This window comes from Phaenicophaeus curvirostris, chromosome 20, assembly GCF_032191515.1.
Source record: "Phaenicophaeus curvirostris isolate KB17595 chromosome 20, BPBGC_Pcur_1.0, whole genome shotgun sequence".
NCBI lineage: Eukaryota > Metazoa > Chordata > Aves > Cuculiformes > Cuculidae > Phaenicophaeus > Phaenicophaeus curvirostris.
The window spans coordinates 1,094,726-1,116,446 of record NC_091411.1 but is presented as its reverse complement, the minus strand read 5'-3'; the positions used below and the strand labels follow the sequence as shown (position 1 = coordinate 1,116,446).

The window sequence follows — 21,721 nt, the reverse complement described above, 5'->3', positions numbered from 1 at the left end:
GCTGTGCTTGGTGCTCTGAAAATCCAGCCTCTCTACGTGCGAACCTGGGGCCCCCGGTGTTGCACAGATGGGTTTTCCCATAGCTGGGTGATGCTTTCCCAGCCTCACTTCTCACCACTCACAGTAGCCTGAAGGGGAGTGAGAGTTTCAGATCTTGCAATGTGCTTTGGTCAGCGGTGCAGGAAGAACCACCCTGAGCCCCGCAAAACTGCTGAGGTGGATCTCAGGGAAGCAGCAGCAGCTCCCATGGCTGAAGCGGGGACTGCTGACCCGAGAACACCTCGCTAGGGCTCCCTAGAGCACAAAGCCCAAAGGAGGGAGTCCCCCTTGCACTCCTACACCTGCCTATCCACCCCACAGAAGGGGACCCCAGCTATCACAGAATCACAGGATGGTTTGGGTCAGAAGGGACCTCAAAGCCCATCCAGTTCCACCCCCTGCCACTGGATCAGGGGCTCCAAGCCCCATCCAACCTGGCCTTGAACCCCTCCAGGGATGGAGCAGCCACCACTGCTCTGGGCAGCCTGGGCCAGGGCCTCCCCACCCTCACAGCAAAACATTTCTTCCCAGGATCTCATCTCAATCTCCCCATCTTGCAGCTCAAAGCTGTTCACCCTCATCCTATCCTTGTACTCCCTGATCAAGAGCCCCTCCCCAGCTTTCCTGGAGCCCCTTTCAGTCCTGGAAGCTGCTCTGAGGTCTCCCCACAGCCTTCTCTTCTCCAGGCTGAACAACCCCAACTCTCTCAGCCTCTTCTCATAGCAGAGGTATTTCAGCCTTCGGATCATCTTCGTAGCCTCCTCTCAACTTGCTCCTTATCCTTCTTATTTTGGGGATTCCAGAACCGGACACAGAACTCCACGTGGGGTTTGACAAGAGTGGAGTAGTGGGGAAAACCACCTCGGGGTGATTTGGGGTTAGGAAGGACCCCTGTCCCTGGGGGGGGTTCCCCCGCTCCTCTCTCCCAGAGCTGTTTGCCTGGCTCCCCTCTTGCAGAGCCCCTTCTTCCCCCCGGAGCATCCGTGGGGACGGCGGGGAAGGCTGGCCCCAGAGCCCCTGCTAAGTGCTTGTGGGGGTGGGGGGGTTTTCCACTCCTGGGAACCAAGCGTCAGCTTTTGTTGGCGAACAGAGCGTAGCTTTCATGTGAAAAGGTTAGTACAGTATGTTAGTTCCTAATGAGGGGATAATAGAGTCTGATTCTCACACCCGGGGGACTGTGAGGTGACAGCAGCACGGGAGAAGGGTATTTAACACCTTCGCCCTGGGAACCTTTTCCCTTCCCAGACGCAGTCCCCTGGCCTTGCCAAGAGCGGGGAAGAGGAGGAGGAGCGTGGTCCAGTGCCTTTGTCCTCGCTTCCCTCTCATGCCCCGATCCCATCCCATCAGCACACTGGGCCTTGCAGAAGAGCCTGAGAAACAGTTGACAAGTAAGTCAGGATCCAGCCTTCCATCACTAAATGGTTTGGGTTGAAGGGGACATTAAAGTTCACCTAGTAAAGGTCATCACCAGCTCACGGTGTCAAAATGTCCCCAGCCATGGGCACTGCAGGGGGATGCTGTGGGTCACAGTGCCTGCTGGGGACATGGTCCCCAGGGCCTCGTGTGTGCATGGAGGGGACAGTGACCCCCTTGGTGTGTGCGCTGCCCAGGTGGTGGGTGCCCTCTCTCTGCATCCCCGTGCTGTCTCCCTCGCTGCCTGTGCCAGGGCTGGGGCTCGCAGTGCCACCCAGGGCATCCTCAGCGGACTTGTCACTTTATAGATTTGTTGGAGGGAGTCCAGGGGAGGCCACGGAGATGGTTCAAGGGCTGGAGTATGAGGACAGGCTGAGAGAGTTGAGGTTGTTCAGCCTGGAGAAGAGAAGGCTCCACAGAGACCTTAGAGCAGTCCTGAAAGGGGCTCCGGGAGAGCTGGAGAGGGGCTCTTGATAATGTGCCTGGGCAGCATGGCCCAGGTGCCATGCCATCGTTTTCCTACAAAAATCAAGATTCATCCCAAATCCAGTCTCTGGATGCTGTTGCAGTGGCTGAGGGGGACGAGCCCTGTGAGTGCATGGCACCTGGGGACAGACCTGTGCATGGCTGTGGTCCCCTTGGAGCTGTCACCACCCGCAGCCACCTGCCATCCCAGGGGCTCCCGGGTCGGTGTTGCCATTTTCTCGGGGTAACAGTGCCCTGCGAGAGCAGCCCCAACCCCCAGCTGAGGTTTCATCACGCCAGGGCGATGGCCTGCCCGGTGCTGGGAACAGCAGTGCCACGCACGGCTGGACACTCCCCGGGGTGGATGGAGCCTCCATGAGGAGCGTGCTGCTCCTACTTTTCTTATTGCAGGGGCCCAAGTTGGATGAAAACGCTGGCTGCTGTATTTATCGAGAGAGTTCAATTCAGAGTGCCCGTGCAGGGAGCTGGAATGTCCTCAGAGCAGGAGAGACCAGTTTTGCCAAATTCCACCCCCAAGGGATGCCAAATTACAAGTGTCCTCGCTTGGGCTGTCACTCTGCTCTGAGCCTTTCAGGTCACACCACCTTCCCACTGCTTAGCGATCCTAGGAATGGCAGATTTTTGTGGTAACTCCTTCCTGGGTGTCCTGTTTCTTCCTGAGGTTGCATGTGGGAAAACACCAGCTCGCGAGTCCCCAGCGAGCCAGAGCCGCCTGGCTTCGGTTTGCTGCTCCCGCTGGGTCATGCTCGGGTGTGACAGGGGCTGCTGCAAAGCGGCAGTTGAGCCACATCAGAGCCAGCAGCTCAGCTGTGTCCTCTCCATGTGGCTGGGTCAAACTTTAGAGCTTCAGAGGAAGGGAGGATTGGGGTAGAGTCTGTGCTCAGGAATGGACAGCTCTCCACAGCCAACTCTCTGTGGGACAAATCTACACAGACAACTCCCCATGGGACAACTCTACACAGGTAGGGTTAGGGTTAGGGTTAGGGTTAGGGTTAGGGTTAGGAGCTCCCCATGTAGACTTGTCCTCGTGGAGAATCTCAGTGGACTGGGGCTTGGGGCAGACATGTCATTTCATGGAGCCGTTGGAGTGAGTCCAGAGGAGGCCATGGAGATGATCCGAGAGCCGGAGATAACTATGTTGACTTCAGAGTGTTCGCTGTGGAGAGTTGTCCCACTGAGAGCTGGCCATGGAGAATTGTTTTAGACCTTCTGCGCCTGCTAGAAATAAGGTACTGAAGAATTACTGTAATTAATGGCCAAAGTCTGTGTTCAATAACGCGGAGGGGACTGGATCCTGTGGCACTCACTAGGTTTTGCCAGCTCGCCATCGCCTTAGCCCTCCTGGGCATCCAAGTAATCCCTGGGGGATCTTCTAGCCACCGTGCTCCTTTCTTCTGACTTATGCCTCTCCTTACTCCAGGCAGTGCCTGGCTTCATTTCTTGGCTCTTTTGTGCTCCTTTGTGCTCCTTTGTGCTCTTTTCTTTCTCCTTCATTCTTTAACAAAGCAGGATGCCAGCTTCAGCCTCACTGGGCTTTCCAGCAGCATGGCTTGCAGGGCATGTGAGCTCTTGGTTCATGGTGACAGAAAACTGGTGGTGATGCTTTCCTCTCCTCCTCAGTGGTTCACAGTCCTGCAGGCACACTGGGAAGAACCTCTTGGGTGACTGGGGCTGTACTGCCCTCTGCTCCCCAGAAAACCCAGAGGAAAAACAGGAGTGGGATTTCAGAAGGTTTTGGGTTGGATCTTTCCAGAGACCCCTTCATCCCAAGGCTGGTCACCTCCCCCAGCCTGCAGAGCATTGGAAATTTTTGGGTCAAATGAAAGTCTGAGAGCACCTCTGCTTCCCCAGGGAGACAAACAAGGAGCTCAAGCCCGATTTTCCTGCCTAGGCACAGAGGAGGCTGCTGGGGTGGGATGGGAGAGGCTGGGAAAGAAGTTACTTAAGACCAACTGAAATGTCCTGGCAAGGTGTGATGATGGTCAGGGTTCATGGGTCAACACCACAAAGCACCCAAAGAGTGAGAATCTGACATTTTGCTTCTCTGTTGGGTTATTTTTAACTGTTCAAAGGTCTGGAAGGGGGGACCCAAACCATGGTCCAGGCCTGGGGAAGGGAGCAAGCGGCCCCAGGCACTGACCAGGAGAGTGATGAAGCTGGGGAAGAAGTTGCTTTGCTGAAATACAGGCTCTGAGGTCTGAAAACCAACCGGGTCTGAAGACAGAGCTTGTGGGCTTTGCTGTGAGGCATCACATTAAATATTCCCAGATGGTGGGTTGGAGAGGCACTGACCTTTCCTAAGGCACTGCACAGACATGTGAGCAGAGTCATGGTCCCTCTTAATCAGTGGGTAATTTCTGGGTCATAAAAGGTGGATTTGGGGCTGTCATGGAGCACCTATCACCTTACTCTCTTTTGCGCTGGCTAACATGGTGAAACGGAGCTAACACTGGCTAACACGGGGCATGGTTTAGTGTTTGCTAGGAATGGTTGGACTCAATGATCTGGTGGGTCTTTTCCAACCTGGTGATTCTATGATTCTATGAAACTCGTGGCTCTTCAAGCTATGCTCCATCAGCTGCTGCCCCGGTGGCGCAGGTTCCATGATGGGCAGTGGTGACAGGTGCCAGCAGCCGCTGCCGTGGCGTTGCCCACAGTGCACCCGGGTGCACGGACTCTTCTTGGGCTGCTCCAGCCCAGCCTGACCCTCCAGGGCGAGGAGCAGCAAGCAGTCACCTCGCTGGCCCAGAGGTGGATGGGTGGGAGCAGGTTGTCCACCCTGGTGTGTGGGTTCACATCATCGCTGGGCCCAAGGGGCATCTTTCTGGGTCAACATGCGCAAGCCTGCTTGCACCAGAGATGTTTTCCAGCTGAGATAGCCTGGGCCTGAGAAGCAGACATTCCCTCGCTCGAGTGTGCTGAAATGTTTAATTAGAGTTTAACAGCAGCCTGGGAAAAAGGTGTCTTGTCATATTTCTGGGCTGCGTTTTGTTGTTGAACGGCGAGCCCTGTATGAGCAGAGCCGAGGGAGCCCTGCCGCACAATGAGCTCTTTATGTGCCTCTCCCCGTGGCTCGCCCCGACCCTGAACTTTCCCATTAGCTGCTGGCGCGATGCCCTCACGCATGTGCCCAGGAGGCAGCCAGCGCTGCTCCGCACCCGGAGCTGGGACAGCAGGGGAACGGGAGTGCACAGCAATGGAATAGTTTTATCTCTGCTTTTTGCGTTGGTGTTGCAGGAGAGGGGACAGGGCAGGGCAGCGTGTCCAGAGGAGAGCACATCACACCGGCTGCACTTGGATGAGCCCAAGGTGCCCTGCTCTAAGCAGGCTCCGGCACGTGGCCGTAGGGATGCAACGTGCTGGCCACGCACGTGGCGGGACACTGGGGTGCAGCAGGATGGCACCTGGGGACACAGTGTTCACCTGTGAGGGTCCCACACACAAGGGATTCTGAAGATGCTGGCCATGGAGATCAAAGGTTTAATTTCATGGACCTGTTGGAGCAAGTCCAGAGGAGGCCATGAAGATGATTCAAGGGCTGGAGCACCTCCTGTATGAGGACAGGCTGAGAGAGTTGGGGTTGTTCAGCCTGGAGAAGAGAAGGCTCCAGGGAGACCTTAGAGCAGTCTTGAGTACAGAAAGGAGCTCCCTAAAGCTGTGGAGGGGGTCTTGATCAGGGAGTGCAGGGACAGGATGAGGGGGAATGGCTTTGAGCTGAAAGAGGGGAGATTGAGATGAGGTCTTAGGAAGAAATGTTTTGTTGTGAGGGTGAGGAGGCCCTGGCCCAGGTTGCCCAGAGCAGTGGTGGCTGCCCCATCCCTTGAGGTGTCAAAGCCAGGTCGGATGGGGCTTGGAGCCCCTGATCCAGAGGGAGGTGTCCCTGCCCATGGCAGGGGGTGGAACTGGATGGGCTTTGAGCTCCCTTCTGACCCAAACCATTCCATGATTCTATGATTCTTGGGCTCTGGCAGGGACTCAGATCTTGATCCCATCCCTCTCCCCTCTTACTAAGAAAGGAACATGCCAGGCTGGTGGAACCCGTGCGCCTGGATGGACTCTGGGGATTGCATCCACTGTCCTGAGGAAGCTGGGGAGGAATGCAAGGAATGGAGCACACACCTTCAGCTTCGTCTCCACAAAGAGCCCATTCGTATTTTGCACTCAGAGGTATTTTTTTCTGCAGGGTGAAATTAAAGTTTTGCCACCACTCCCTGACAATGTCGTGTTCAGCAGCAAAAGAGCAAAGCCAGGATTGGTGGGGCTGAATCACTCCTCTTTCTATCTGTCCCAGCTTCCTCTCCTCCAGCTGGCCACCAAACAGCAGAGAAGAAGTCCCTTAGGTACAGCAAATGCCTAAAAAAAAGCCACATTTTTGTGTGTATTTATTACCCCGTTTTACCCCTTTTTTGTGTTACACAAGCATGTGATGCTCTAGATCAGCTCCCCAGGCCCCCACTGTGGTGAGAATAAGTGGAGGTGTTGGGGCCTCGCAGGAAAACCCTTGCGTGCCTCTGTCACCACGGTGACCTCCCATGTCACCAACACGCTGGGGTCACGTTAGCACGGCTGGGAGATGTCAGGCTGGGAACACAGGGAATCAGTGCACGAGGTCTCCTGGGGTTTCTCCTTGCTCCAGCAGGAGCACCTCCTCACCCGGCACATTTCCTCATGCAGCTCCCAGTTAGCAGCTTGCACAGCTTCTTTCTGAGCCCATTTTGGGGGATCCTTTTGGAGAATCACAGAATGGTTTTGGTTGGAAAAGACCTTTAAGGTCATTGAGTCCAACCATCAAACCAGCTCTGCTAAGTCTGCAACAAGATGATGTCCCCAGGTACAACATCTGCTCATCTTTTAAACACCTCCAGGGATGGAGACTCTGCCACTGCCCTGGGCAGCCTCTGCCAGGGCTTTACCACTCGTTGAGTAAAGACGTCTTTCCCAATATCCAGCCTAAACCTCCCCTGGCACAACTTGAGGTCAGTAAATATTTTACAAACCCTTTGGTCGGGGGTAAAAACAGAATGAATGGAAAGGACTGGATGGGGTTTGCTAAATCCAAGAGAAGAAGGCTGTTGGAGTGACAGCAGGACTTGGAAAGCCACTGAAGGGAGAAGTGGTTTCTGTTTAGGGCGCTGGATGATGAGCTCTGAGAGGGTTACGCAGGGATGTGGTCTTCGCACTGGGATGCAAGGTGGGAACTGGCAGGACAAGAGAGCCCAGAGTGAACATGTGAGGAAGTGAATGAGCTGGAGAACATCAAGCTAGGAATGCCTGCCAAAGCGGAAAGGCAGAACATGGGGGAATGATGGATGGTTACGAACAAGAGGACATTTACTGAGCACCCCAAGCACTGAGCAGCTTATGCTAAATGAAATAAAGGCACCTTAGCATAAGGCCTCACAGCTTTTGCACCAGAATTAAAGCTAACTTTGCAGAAGAAGCAGCTGCTGTAACTAACACACTGTCTTCAAGGTTTTTCTTTGCAACAATAGAGAGTTGTTCTGCCTTATACTCCTCTCATTTCTCACGGGAAGCTTTCCTCGGTAGTCCTTGACTTGTTACTTTGTAATCTATCAATTTGTAGACTGAAATGCTCACATAGCTGTTTTTCATGGGAAAATAGAATAATGTATTGTAACTAATGATTACTTGTTACTAATGAAGAATTGTCAAATCAGCTTGTAAAACAATGGCTTGCTTCAGCAAATAAGGTATATAATGTGTTGTGAACTTCGATTAAATGGCTTCACTTGGATCATATTGATCACTGCGTGTTGTCCCATGTTTTCTTCCGTCAGGGGAATTAAGAGAGCAGGGAAGAGCGTGGTGTTGAATACACAGGGAAGTGTTTGGCGTGGAGGTGGTCAGTGTGGAGGTGAAAGGAGTGGGGTGACCAGACTGGAGGTGATGGCAGTGGGGCTGGTGGGCATGGGTCTGGTCGGAGCGGGGTGACCAGACGGGAGGTGACTGGTGTAGAGGGAATGGGGTGATCAGGTTGGACATGATAGGAATGGGATGACCGTGTGGTACATAGTGGGAGTAGAAGACAGAGGCTCTGTCAGGGAGTTGGTGCTGCCCAGGCGAGAGGAGCAGCTGCTCTGCAGAAGCACAGATTCCCAGAGCCTCCCAGGTCCTCCAGGAGATTCCTTTCCACACTGCTGAATATGCCACTGCCCTTTCAGCATCTTCATCTTGGAGTGAGGAGGAGGAGCTGATCCCAGCAGGTCAGCGCGGCACAGGGGTCTTGCCACTCGTGGTCCTGCCCTGCTGGGGAGGGGGCTGTGCTTGGGGAGAGGAGCCCCAGCTCTGCCACCATGTGGGTCATGCACAGCAATAAGTGGTGAAAGCACCGTGCCTGGTTGGGTTTCTCCTGGATTTGGCAGACATTTACATGCAAACTGAGCCCCAATGTGTGTCCTTCCATCAGGCTGCTGGTCAGCCACCCAGGGACTCGCAGTGTCACAAACGTGGGATCTCTGCCTTCAGAGCTTTTCTTTCTTTATTGAACTAAGGTACCCATCCAAGGACAGGCTGAGAGAGTTGGGGTTGTTCACCCTGGAGAAGAGAAGGCTGCGGAGAGACCTTAGAGCAGCTTCCAGTGCTGAAAGGGGCTCTGGATCAGGGAGTGCAGGGATAGGCTGAGGGTGAACAGCTTTGAGCTGCAAGATGGGGAGATTGAGATGAGATCCTGGGAAGAAATGTTTTGCTGTGAGGGTGGGGAGGCCCTGGCCCAGGCTGCCCAGAGCAGTGGTGGCTGCCCCATCCCTGGAGGGGTTCAAGGCCAGGTTGGATGGGGCTTGGAGCCCCTGATCCAGTGGGAGGTGTCCCTGCCCATGGCAGGGGGTGGGACTGGATGGGTTTTGAGGTCCCTTCCAGACGAACCATCCCATGTCTCTATGATTCTGTGGATACTGGGGGTCTGGGGCTCGTCTCGAAGCATGTTAGAGCAGTTGCACCACAGCTGATTTTTACACACTCTCAGCTAGAGCCTGGAACACTTGCGATCCCTCATTCAGTGCTGAGATCAGCATGCATGACGCCCAGAGCAGCTTTTACTGCTCCACACGGGGCGATGAGCTGCCCCTGCTTGTGCGCTCACCCCACGCACTCATCCTGCTGTTTCTGCCAGGCATTTGGGGAGCTGGGGGCCCCATGTGCCGCTGGCTCAGGGGCGCAGGCGGGAGAGCTGAGTGGGGTGCTAGGAACCTAGCTGCAGCCCTCTGAGGCCTCACAAGTGTGTCAAAGAAGAAAAATGTGCTGGAACAGCTTTGCTCTCCCTCTCTTTGGCTCCTCCTGCGCACACCGAGCAAGGCCAAGTCCTGGTGCAGGCGGGGAGCGATGCCTTCTCGCCAGGCTGCTGCCCCAGACCCGCTGCGGTGGGCACGGAGGCGCTTGGAGGGCGCTGAAAACTGTTCTGCTCTTGACAGGGGAGCGCTGTGCTCCTTGGCAGAGGGCTGGGGGCTGGATCCTCCCCACCCTGCTGGAGGGCTGTGGTTTGTCCCCAGGGATCCCAAGGGCAGCAAATCTGGAGGCTGCATCTGTGGAGCCAGGGCTGGAGGGAATTGGTATCCTCAGGTGCTGGGAGGTCCCTGCGCTGGTGGTGTGGAGCGCAACGGTGGTTTTGATTTGAGCAGAATTTAATCTTCTCCTTGAAAATGAATGTACCCGGCTTTCCCGGCTGCAGAGAACCCAGCACCCCAGCATGTCCCAACCACTGCCATGGCCACGAAGGGCTGGGTCCAGCACCCGTGGCTGCAACCAGCCTGCGGAGCAGCCACCAGACTGTGCTGGAGCTGGTTCATCTGCATGGGCTCTCTCAAAATTCAACCAGTCCTTCCGACACCCTGCCCGGTGCGCTGCCTGGGGGGGCAGGTGGACACTCCGTGGTGGGAGCTGGCGAGGGGAGAAGGTGCATCTGTGGCCAAGGAGCCAGGTTTGTGGTGGGGTGGCCAGGCAGGCCTGTGCTGGCCCGCGGGCAGGTGCTGTGAACGGTTTGTTCCCTCTGCAGAATTCCACGTTCCCTTTCTCACCCCACCACGGTGAAGCTGCAGGAGCATCACTTCCCTGGCACCTGCATCCCACCCACCCAGGGAGCACGGCTGGTCATTCTGCTGCCCTTTGAGCCCAGCTTGGGGTGAGCCCAGCCCTGGGGTGAGCCCAGACTTGGGGTGAGCCCAGCCTTGGGGTGATGGCAGCTTTGGGGTGAGCCCAGCCTGCAGGATAATCTCAGGGTAGCGCCTGATCTATTTTTCAAGCGTAATTTCAGACTGGGTGCTGAGCCCAACTGAGTGAACCCTGAGTGCTGAACCCAGTTTGGGTGCCAAACCCAAACCTGCTGAGCTGGATGCTGAGCCAGATTGAGTTAACTCTGAGTGCTGAGGCCTCTTTGGGGTCTAAAGCCAGTGCAGTTGAGTCAGGATTTTGAGCCCAGTTTGGGTGCTAAACCCAGCCCAGCTGAGCATAGTTTGGGTGCTGAGCCCAGCCCAGCTGAGCTGGTTGCTGAGCTGGGGTGCTCAGCTGAGAGGCACATTTCAGGTCCCCATCCTGGCTTGGGGCAGTGGTGCTGGGTCCCCATTCTGGCTTGGGGCAGTGATGCTGGGTCCCCATCCTGGCTTGGGGCAGAGGTGCTGGGTCCCCATCCTGGCTTGGGGCAGTGGAGCTGGGTCCCCTCAGCCACACAGAGCCCGCTTGTTTCTGTGCTGCCCGCTCCGGTTCCCAGCCTGTTCCCCATTCTGTGTCGGAACTGGTTTTTCTCCCTGCGCTCTTGTTTCCGCCGCATTGGTTCGATCGCTCCAGGCCTTGCTCAGATTTCCTTTCTCACGCTTTTTTTTCCTCCCTATCCGTGTTTTCTGCCCCTCTCTCCTCGCCCCAGTTCCAGCCGCAGGCGCTGCCATGGGACGAGGGCATTTTGCCTCCTCCTGCCCAGGACCAGGGTCCAGGCTCCAAAATGCTGTGCTGGGATCCTGCTCCTGGGCCACCTCTGCACTGGACAACCTGCACACAGACTCCTGGGCTCAGCCTGCTCAGGTTTCCATTTTTCTGCAGTTCTGTCCACTAATTTGCTTTAATAAATCAAAAGGAGTGAGTCTAGTGCAGCCCCGGTGACCACTGAGTGCCGTGCAGGGTTGGGTAATGGGGTCCCCCCGGGCGCTGAGCCAGCATGTCACCGCATCCTTCCCGCTGGGCTTCCACCCAAGCTCATCCTGCGGAGCATCAGCCGCGGCTTCTGAGCAGAGCAGAGTGAATCCCAGCCCTCCCGGGCCAATCTTACCCCTGGGGCACGGATTTATGGCCAGGTTGAATCATATCATAGAGTCACTTGGTTGGAAAAGACCTTTGAGATCATTGAACCCAACTGTACCTGACCACTATGAAACCAGATCCCTGAGCACCTCATCTGCTCATCTTTTAGACACCTCCGGGGATGGGGACTCCACCACCTCCCAGGGCAGCCTCTGCCAGTGCCTGAGAATCCTTGTGGTGAAAAAAATTATTCCTAATGTCTATTCTGAACCTGCTTTGGTGCAACATGAGGCCATAAAGGGCCATTAAGAAGGGCCACCAGCATCTGCCCACTGACCCAGGTGTGAGAGGGCTGCTCTGTGCCTCCAGAGGGTTCACAGTGATGAGGTTTTCCCAGACTCAGCACTGGGAACCTGCACAGAACCATGCCCGGTGGACACGGATCTTCTCCCTGGCTGCTTCACTCCCAACTCACCGCACCACGGCCCAGGCAGAGGTGCTGGCAGGATGTCCCAGTGCCTCAGAAGATTTTGCCTTCTGCCAAGAGGTCTGTCAGTGCCGACAGGGCAGGGCAGGGAGCACGCAGACGGTATCTGGCTCCGGCTGGGGCAGGCAGCGCGCCCCCCGGGGCCTCCGCATTGCACCGCGGGCAGACTCGGGTTCCCAGATAAAAATAGAAGCTGAAACATGAACCCAACTTCCATCTCTGCCTCTGCCCCGCACCCCTTAGGGCTGCTGCACCATCCTGGGGCCACCAGCTTGTGTCACCCCCAGCAGTCCCAGGGAGGGTGGAAGAGGAGGCAGCAGGGATGCGGGTGAGGATGCTCATGGACCAGATGGCCATGGAGGAGAAGAGCCATGTGGCCACCTGGACCAGGGTGGCCTCAGCTCTTGTCCAGGGCTGAAAACTGGTCTGAGGAAAAGCAGAGAGCCCTGGGGGCAGAACTTCCAGCCAGATATGGCTTTGAGGGCTCGGTATGGGGCAAGGGGGTAAACCCTGCCATGTGTTACACAGATGGTCCCAGGACTTCAACCAGGGGAAGCCAGGAGGAGCAGGAATAAAGGTGTCTGTTGGCTTAGTATGTAATAAAGATCATTTCCTAAAGCTTGTCTGGTACCTGGAGCCCTGGATATGGGAGGAGGGCGCAGCAATGCAGCAGGGGCTTCATGTGCAGCACTTGGGGTTTGTTGGGACCTGAGTAAGGCAGGAAACTCAGCTTCAAGCAGGGCCAGCGTGCACTTGGGTAAGGAAGAGCAGTGCCGCGCCTGACTGTTAATGAGCTGAGCACTGGACTCGTCTATAGACAGGAAAGCTTCAGACCTTTGCAGTTTCCAGGGCTCTGGCTCTCACGGTCAGAAAATGTATGATTGCATCCCTTTCCAATTCTGGTTCCAAAATGTGATGCTCATGGAGGTCTGGGGGATGCTTGGTAGCCAGATTTCCACCTGCATTTTACTTTTCAGGTGCAATGCTTTCAAATATTAGCCCAGGAGGGGTTAACCCTCACGCCAGAGGTGGATATCAAGCACGTTTATGCTGACTAGAGGGCACAGGGCTGGAGGACAGAGGCACCGACCAGGCAAGATGGGAAGAGATGGTTCTCCTACCGGCCCCCTAGCAGCTCCTGACACAGAACTCACCCTAAAACTAAGGTTTCGGGGATGCTGCGTAACCTCATTATAAGGCAGATATTACTGGTTTGGCTTTGTTATTAAACTTGCAAGCACTGGGAGCCTGTCCCGCAGCAGCACCCTGCTGCACTGCGTGCTGTATAAACAGGGCTTGCGGCCATGGTGAAGGTTAGGTCAAGGGTGCTGTGGCAGCTCCAGCTTCTTGGAGGGGCTCAGCCCTCATCTCTGCAGCCCACAGCCTGGCTGGGAGGGGGAATGAGACTTGAGATGCTGCAAGGCAGCTGGAGGAGACAGAGGGACCCAGGGAGGGGGGGTTGCAGCAGGAGTCGGGGGTTGAGCATCCTTTTTTTTTCCCCTGGGAAATTCAGCTTTGCATGTGGGTTTAGGTGTGATATGGGGTGAGATTCTCATCACAGCAAAGGCCTTGACGTACCAAAAAGGGCTTTCGGTCTCACTGACGATGAGGCACCGACTATGCGAGGCGGTGGCGGGATGGGGTTTGTGGTTAGGGAGTTGAAGCCATCTGCGCAAGGGAGTGCGTGTGCATGGAGAGGAGTGAAGAGCAGAGCTCACAAACTGCTGGTGCCGTCCCTGCTGGATGCTGAGTCCTCTGTATGTTATCTGGGACTGTGCTTCTGCTTCTCTCCCTCCAGCCTTGCCCTTCTCCGGGGCAGATGACACCCCTCCAGCCCCCAGATTCCATCCTTTTCTCTCCCTCAGAGAGCTGCAAACTGGCAGGTGAGAATGGAGAGGGAGCTGGGGTGCCCATAGAGCCTCCAGGGCTCTGTCGCCTCTCGCCTCCCCAATCTCCCGTCAGCTCCGCTAATCTGCCCATTTCAGTGCTTCTCGTGCTCCCAGACAAGCAAGGCCCTTCTAGCTGTCAGGTGAGCCTTTCCCAGAGCTTATGCAAATGATACTAATTAAAGGCATTCTTATCTGTTCGATTTCCCACACCTTTTGCCTCCGAGGGAGAAAGAAAACTTCATGTTTTAACTCCGTATTTCACGGCAGTCGGAAGGACTGCCTAGGGAAAGCGTTGGGAAATGCAGTGGGTCACTCCTGATGAGAAGAGCTGGCTTATGCAAGTGTTGAAACACTTTATTATGCATGAGAAACGTTCCAGAAACAGATGACTAATAGCAAAGCGGGAGCAGAGAAAGCAGTGGGAACGCCGTACCAGGCTGGCATGGGATCCCATGTCATCTTACCAGCTTAGCAGGGTTGGGCTAGGTCAGCACTTGCCTAAGAGACCTCTCAGAGTACCTGGCTGGTGATGAGGGAAGTGATGTTAATGATTCAATAAACAGAGCCCTTCCCTCTCTGTGAACCAAAATGCCCCTGTGTGATGCCAGGAACCCACCAGCAGCCCTGTATTCCCACCGACAGCACATTGCTTGGCTTGGATGGCCGTAAAACACCAGTGCTTATTGCACAGGCAGGTCTAGTGGAGGATGCCTGGGTTGCAATCCTGTGTGCTCCATCACAGTCGATCTCTCGGAGCAGCTCTCTCTGTGTTGTTGGCACACAGGGCTGCCCAGGTTTCGGTGGCCACTCAAGATTACTGTGTGCACAAAGAGCAGTTGCTCCCTGGAAGGACCAGGCTGAAACACTCATACATCTCATCTGCTGCTTGGGTGGGTTTGCTGGTACCCAAGGACAGATGTTCAATCGTTTGTAACAGAGCAGGAGCTCTGCACACTTTTATGGTTCCCAGGTGATGTGAAGGTCAATGACAAGAGCTCTTGGGGTAAAGCAGAAGGGAGCAGCCTGGGTAGCTGTTTGATGCAAATTCCCCGCTCACCGCTGCTCTGCATCTAGAGCTGGCCTTTGGACCTGCAGGGTGTGGGAAGCTCTGCCGAGTCAAATTCCTGAGGTTTCTGCTCTTTGTGCAAAGACCTTGAAGGCGCTGCAGGGCAGAGAGGAACCTGGCCCACAGCATTGCTGGAGGAGAAGGGGTGGGTTTGAAGGTCAAAGCTGGAAACTTGGGGAAAGCCTGTGAACAAATATATGTGGGCAAATCATAGAAACACAGAATGGTTTGTGCTGGAAGGGACCTCAAAGCCCATCACGTTCCATCCTCCTGCCATGGGCAGGGACACCTCCCATGGGATCAGGGGGCTCAAAGCCCCATCAAGCCTGGCCTTGAACACCTCCAGGGATGAGCATGATCAACTCCTGACTTGTGTTTGGAATTTTCCCGGTTGCTACCTGTTTTCCTTTCGCTGTCCTTCCCACCATCTGCCTCCTTCCTGGGTGTGCTCTGCTTTTCGTGATGGGCAGGAGGGTGATGGACGAGTGTGCTGGGGAGAACCCGGCTGAACCCGAGCATCCCACATGCCTGTTTCAGGGAGGTTTCTAGTCTCGATACTTCCCTGAAAGAAACTCTTGGATGCTCAAGGACTGTGGTTTCACAATCAAAATGAGAGTTGCAACCTCCATCCGGAGGAGTGGCCCTTTCACCAGATGATATCCATCTCAGAGAGAGGGCAAGAAAGAAAGGGAAGAGGGTAGGCGGTGAGTAGGAAAAGAGATATCACTCCAGGTGGCTGTTGAATAGTCCTGTGATATGGTGAGCAGAAGACACCCAGGGAATTGTCCTTACACAAGCTGCTCTGGATTTCCCCAAAGAGTTCATGCCAGGCACTGTAGTCCTTTACAGCTGATGTTGGTACACGGAGGATTTTCCAAGCCAGAAGCTCTGCAGGCAGAGGTGGTGTCTCACCGATAAAAGCCCTGCCAAGGAGATCTCTCAGGGTGGTTGGCCCATGACATTTGTTAGCAGAACAGATGGAAGGAGCCCTGCAAGCCCAAGAACTGTTTTGAGGGCAGTTCCTCTGGGCAGAGCTCGGAGTCACCAGGGTGACTCCTGGAGCACTTGGGAAAGTCAGCTTTTAGGAGGATCAAGGGAAGGAGCAAAATTGACTCCACTGTGGTCTAAAATGCTCATCTTCCAAGTGTGTTGGGCACCAGCCTGTGGACCTCCAGCTGAGCTCACACCACCTTCTTTGGTCAAGCTTACACCAGTTCCCAGGGCTCTCAAGTCCCAAAGGTTGGTCCTGTCTTCTGTAGGACTTGAGTTCTCTTTGAGCTTCTTGGTTTCTTGGGTGGAGGCTCAGAAAGGAGATGAGATGTTGGGGTGGCCCCAGAGCTCCACACTGAGGTATCCAGTCCCTCAAGTCCTGGGAGGTTTGTGCGTCACCGCTGGTGAAATCCCAACCCAGGAGGTCTGGGAGAGGCAGGGATTGTCCTAAACAACAACAAGCCACCAGACGGGCGGCCAAGATTGCAAAAGGACATTTCACCTGCCTTGTCCTCCTCTGCTGCGCAGGCGCAGAGAGCCAGGGTCAGCTGCCAGGGTAGCTCTGGCTGCTGGGGCTGGGGACAAGCACCACGCCAGGCTTGGGGACCACAGCAGCAGAGACCCATGCAGCCCTCCCGCTGCGACAACACAGTGAGATGTGACATCACGGTCCTGGTCCAACAACATCATGCCTTCTAATCCCTGTGTCACAGCTCTCAGTGGTGACATCGCAGAGCAGGCTGGGCTGCAGGGTGTTCTCCTGGGAGTGGTGGATCCTGGCACGAGGTCCCAGGACAGGAGCATGTGGGGGTGATGATGCCCCACGCCGAGGTGCAGCACCTTGGCCAGGCTACCCAGACAGGTGCAGGGACCACAGTGGCAACCCCAGCTTCATCCAAGATGGGTCACACCAGCTCCTCACCCTTGACGTGGACACAGCGAGTGGAGTCTGGGGAGGCAGGGAGATGTCACAGCTCTGCCCCGTGCCCAGAGAGCCCGGATTCGTCCCCGCCGGCCAGCACAGCCTGGGGATCAGCGTGGGGATGTGCTCTCCTGGCTCTGCCTGGGCATCCGCACGTGTGCCGTGCGGGGGCACCAGTGCCTGCCCACAAAGGGGCTGATTCACACGGGGCGCTGGAAGCCGTGGGAAAGCGCGCCCGCCATGGCTCCCGAGCGCCGGGATTGCTTCAGCGGGGGTGCAGCCAAGATCCATTTCACAGAGGGCAGAGCAGATCTCGGCTGGGATTCACCAGTGACTCAGCGTGTGCTGGCAAGGGCTGCTCCAGCGTGAGAAAGCAGCGCTCCTCCTCCAAGGCGCGCAGCCCTCGGGGGCACCGGGGCACCTCACCATGCGCGGGGAGCCTGGGGGCTGCAGCCACCCAACCCCCTCCTCCCAACCCTAACTCACCCATTTTCTCCACCGTGGCCTGGCTCCGGGTCACCCCGTGGTCACCCTGGCCACGTGGATGGGCAGGACGGTGTGAGCAGAGACCTCGCACGCTTAGCACATCGTCCCCTGCAAAGCGCTGGGATGAGAGGCAGCAGCTGCCTACCCAACCTGCACCAGGCATGGGGCTGGGGGGACCCTGAGATGTTGCAGGGGAGAAGATGAACCCTTGGCTGTCAGGTCGCAGCCCTTGCTCGCAGCGGCTGCACCCCCAGGTGCCACCATCTCCTGGTTTCTCACCACCACAAGGATCATCCCGTTTACATCCGCTCTGTAGTAGCCACAACTAATCCTGCCATGACAGATCTGAGGAAAATGAACTTTCCCAAGGAGGAAAACCCCATCCCTTCCCCAGCAGAGGGTCTCCCCACTTCCCTACCCTTAAAACAAAAGCAAGTCCCATTCCAAAACCTTTCCCGCAGCCCTGGGCAGCGGCACTGAGATGCAGAGGCTGTGGGGAGCGTGTCCCCAGGCAGGAGCATCAAGCCCGAGGCCACCACTGGCCCCTGCACGGCAGCCACTCAGCCCATCCTTAATGTGGTGGCAGGCTGCTCCGCTCACTCCATCTCTTCTGACTCATTTTGGCATGGCATTCAAAAAATTAATTGCTATTTTTTATTACAGCTAATTGGGACTGCGGCTTATCTGGGTCCTGAGCCCGACACATGTTTTTTGGGAAGCTGAGGGCAGCCAAGGCCTGCAGGCTGGGAGGGTGGCGTGGGGCTTGGAGCCTCACGGCAAGTGCCTGGCGGAGTGGGAAATGCCAGGCTGCCCCTGGGCTCTCGGGATCAACCTGGCCTGCGGAAGGGGGATTTACAATGAAAATGAGCCAGCAATGTTCGCTCACAGACTAAAAACCCAACCGTGTCCTGGGCTGCATCCAAAGAGCGGGACCAGCAGATCAAGGGAGGGGATTCTGCCCCTCTGCTCCACTCTGGTGAGACCCCACCTGGAGTTCTGCGTCCAGTACTGGAGTCCAGAGCACAGGAAAGACATGGAGCTGTGGGAGAGAATCCAGAGGAGGCCACAGAGATGATCCAAGGGCTGGAGCACCTCCCGTATGAGGACAGGCTGAGAGAGTTAGGGTTGTTCAGCCTGGAGAAGAGAAGGCTCCAGAGAGACCTTAGAGCAGCTTCCAGTACTGAAAGGGACTCCAGGAAAGCTGGGGAGGGGCTCTGGATCAGGGAGGGCAGGGATAGGATGAGGGGAATGGTTTTCAGCTGAAAGAGGAGAGATTGAGATGAGATCTTAGGAAGAAATGTTTTGCTGTGAGGGTGGGGAGGCCCTGGCCCAGGCTGCCCAGAGCAGTGGTGGCTGCTCCGTCCCTGGAGGTTGGATGGGGCTTGGAGCAACTTGATGCAGTGGAAGGTGTCCCTGCCCATGGCAGGAGATGGGACTATGTGTGCTTTGAGGTCCCTTCCAACCCAAACAATTCTATGATTCTGTGATTTTATGATTTTATGGTGGCTGAAAAAAATCACTTTTAAAAGTGGTGCAGTGGCTGCCACATCATTGAGATGCTTTCAAGATCTCACCTTTTCCATCTCTGTATGTGATGCTGCTCTGCGGAGCTGGAGCAGCACAGCTCGAGGACCCGAGCATCCTTTTCTGGCCAAATCATGCCCAGGCAGGGGAGTGTGTGCTGGTTTTCTGGAGGCTGCTGGTGGAAATAACCTCCTCCTGCTGCAGGGTAGAGCCTGGAAGTGGTGGCAAACTCATTTTCAAACAAATCATCCTGCCCCTATCCTCCTCCAGGCAGCTGTGTGGGAAGAAGGGGCATCGTTGTGCCTCGCCGTGAACCCAGCGCCGCTGCAGCTAGCACACCACAAACCAGCAGAGCCGCCGCGGGCCCGCGCCGGTGCCCGGTCAGGAGGTGGAAAAAACTTTCTGGTTTCAACAGGCTTTGGAGCAAAACCCCAGGCAGAGAACTTGTTCTGGTTGGTGAAGTTCTGCACCTCTCTTGCTGCCTGCCTTGGGTGCAGCGTGTGCAAAATGCTCCACCAGCAGAAAACAGCCCCTAAAAACAAATGCCTGATGAAAGGTGTTGTGGCACATCCCAGCTCTTAGGAAGGGAAGGGGAGAGGAGGACAAAGCTCTCAAGAAGCTGGCTGCAATGCTCCCAAGGAGATTTAGTGCCCGTCGCTTCTGGGCAAGCACCTTTGGCTGCCGGCTGGATGCTGGGCTCAGCCCGGGCACCCGGCTGCAGCGTCTTCGGCACGGGGGCTTGGGGATCTGCTGGAGGGGGTTGGCTCTCTAGGGACCAGCACCCAGCACGGGCAGGCACTCAGAGATCTCTCGGGATGCATTTTAGCATATGAAGGTGGACTAGAAAATGTTCAGCCATGGCCTGAACTTTGGGTGTCTGCTTGATGTTTTAGGGCAACCTCAGTTTCTGGTGTTTTCTGGCATCATGTAGGGCCAGGGAGCAAGGACTGGCAGGCATGGGCAGCAGTACCAGCAACCTGGCGTGAAGATCATAGAATCATGGAATGATTTGGGTTGGAAAGGATCTCAAAGCCCATCCAGTCCCACCCCCTGCCATGGGCAGGGACACCTCCCACTGGATCCAGTTGCTCAGAGCCCCATCCTACCTGGCCTTGAACAGCTCCAGGGATGGGTGGTGGTGAAGGGTAATAGAGATGGAGCGCCTCTGGGAAGGGGGGTCTTGTGGCTTGTGAACCCCCAGTTGTGGGCTGCTGCCGTTCTGCTGATGCTAGACAGGCATGGCCTCAGTTTCCCCATCATGCAACTGGGGGCTGTCTGGCCTCTGCTGGGGGTGCCTATCACAGGGCTGTGCCTGGGGACCACAACCACCAGCTCACCAGCCTCCCCCTCTCTCTTCTTGCAGGTGTGCAACTGCGACAAGTACCTGAAGGTCCCGAAGGAGAGGATGAGGCAGCTGGTGATGGGCAGCAGGCAGGTGGCAGGGGATGGCGGCGCAGGTAAGCGGGCGGGCATTGAAGGCTGGGAGTGATGCCCCAACCCCAGCTCCCTCCCTGCAGTCCCACCCGGGACTCACTGCCCTGGGCAGAGTGGGGTTGTCCTGCTTGAGATCCCTCAGTGCGGGACTGGGGTCCTCTGCCACCAACCTGCCACTGGCCGCAGACCTGCAGAGCATTTCCAAGCCCACTTTGTGCCTGGTGGAGCTTGTATACACCAAGCCCAGCTCCCAGCCGCTGCCCCGTGCTGCCCGGCCAGGCTCTGGGTCAGGCACGGGGCTGCCCAGCCCGGGGCGGTTTGGTGACACGCCAGCAGTGGCTCCAGTGACAGCCCAAGGCCATCGTCATCGCCTGAGGTGGAAAACTCAGCTCGGGCTGCAAATGCCTCCTGTCTGGCGCTGCTGCTGGTGCATCTCTCACCTGCCCCGTGCTGCACAAACTAGGTCAGGCTGCAGGAGTGAGTCAGTGCTGCCGCGCAGCCAGGCTCTGGCGGGCTTGGAGCGGCCAAGGCTCCTCCATGTCCTGCCCTGAGCTGCGCTGACGCAGGCTGCCCAGGGAGGTAGTGGAGGCTCCAATCCCTGGAAACATTCCAGACCAAGTTGGATGGGGCTCTGAGCAACCTAATCTGGTTGAAGATGTCCCTGCTTTCTGCAAGGGGGTTGGACAGGGTGACCGGCAAAGGTCCTTTCCAACCCAAGCCATTCCATGAGTCTATTATTCTGTGACCTCCCCCCTCAGTCTGCGAGGAGCCGCATTTTGGTGGTGACACCCACCACAGTCTCACTGGGGTGGAAGTGTGTCCTCCTCGCTGCTCTGACCTAGCCTGGCCTCTGCCTCTGGCCCTCGCATACATCACTTCCCATGCCTCAGTTTCCCCATCTGATTGATGGGAGAAATCAGTGCAAAGTGGTGGCTGCTGAGTGCTCCCGGCCAGCTGTGGCTTTGCTGGGAGCCACACATGTGGCTCTAGGAATGAGGGACGTGGTGGGGCAGCTTTTCCCATGGTGCCAGCAGCCTGGGAGCACTGCGCTTCCCAAAAGTCCGGGGCATCCTTCCCAGCGGTTTCTCTGGCGAGGGCACTGGCTGTGTGTGTACCCAGCGACCAGCTGGGCCTGTTCAGCCAGTTTCAGAGTATGGGAAATAGCAATGTTGTGGTTTGTGTTCAGCCGTGTGAGTGGTTTCCCCTTCCCTCTTTGGGATGGGGGTGATGGGGCTGGGCGGGGGGGTCACACAGCACCACTGCTCCTCAGTGCAGACCCTCCAGGGACCACCTTGCTGGGCCCTTTACACCACATCGGCTTCACCCCATGTCCCTGTCGTGCTGTGCAACTTCTTGCCACGTGCCTCATGTCTCTGGAGGGTCTCATGGGGAAGGATCCCTGTCTGCTGGGCCACGAGGTGTCCTGTGCCAGCCACGACCTTCTCAGGGGGAATCCTCAGACACGGAGCATCCTCCAACACGGAGCATCCTCCAACACGGAGAGATCAGGGCCCAAAGATGCCACAATGTGCTCAGAGAGTTAGTGTTTTGTTGTAACGGAGGCAGAAAACAGGAGTTGTGATTCCTGGGCAGGTGGCACCCAAGCCAGAGGACCCTGGGGCACAGGGACCCCCCGGCTTTGGCCATCCAAGGGGTCTATTTCTATCTAGATTCTACTCAGAGTTACTAGGATTGCGAACATCAGCATGAGTTCAAGTAGATTATCCCCAAAATGTCCCTCT

At 56.3% G+C, this 21,721-nt stretch overlaps 1 protein-coding gene across 6 annotated transcripts in view; it reads left to right on the top strand.

Moving 5' to 3' along the window:
* Nucleotides 1-21,721, top strand: part of EXD3 (exonuclease 3'-5' domain containing 3) — a 302,313-nt gene that overhangs the window by 271,851 nt on the left and 8,741 nt on the right. For 5 of the 6 annotated variants that reach the window (XM_069873071.1, XM_069873076.1, XM_069873069.1 and 2 more), the window contains one exon: nucleotides 19,909-20,002. The exons of the other annotated variant lie outside the window; for it this stretch is intronic. In XM_069873071.1, coding sequence (XP_069729172.1) covers nucleotides 19,909-20,002 — 94 coding nt within the window. The remainder of the gene's footprint in view (nucleotides 1-19,908; nucleotides 20,003-21,721) is intronic. 6 annotated transcript variants of the gene reach the window in all.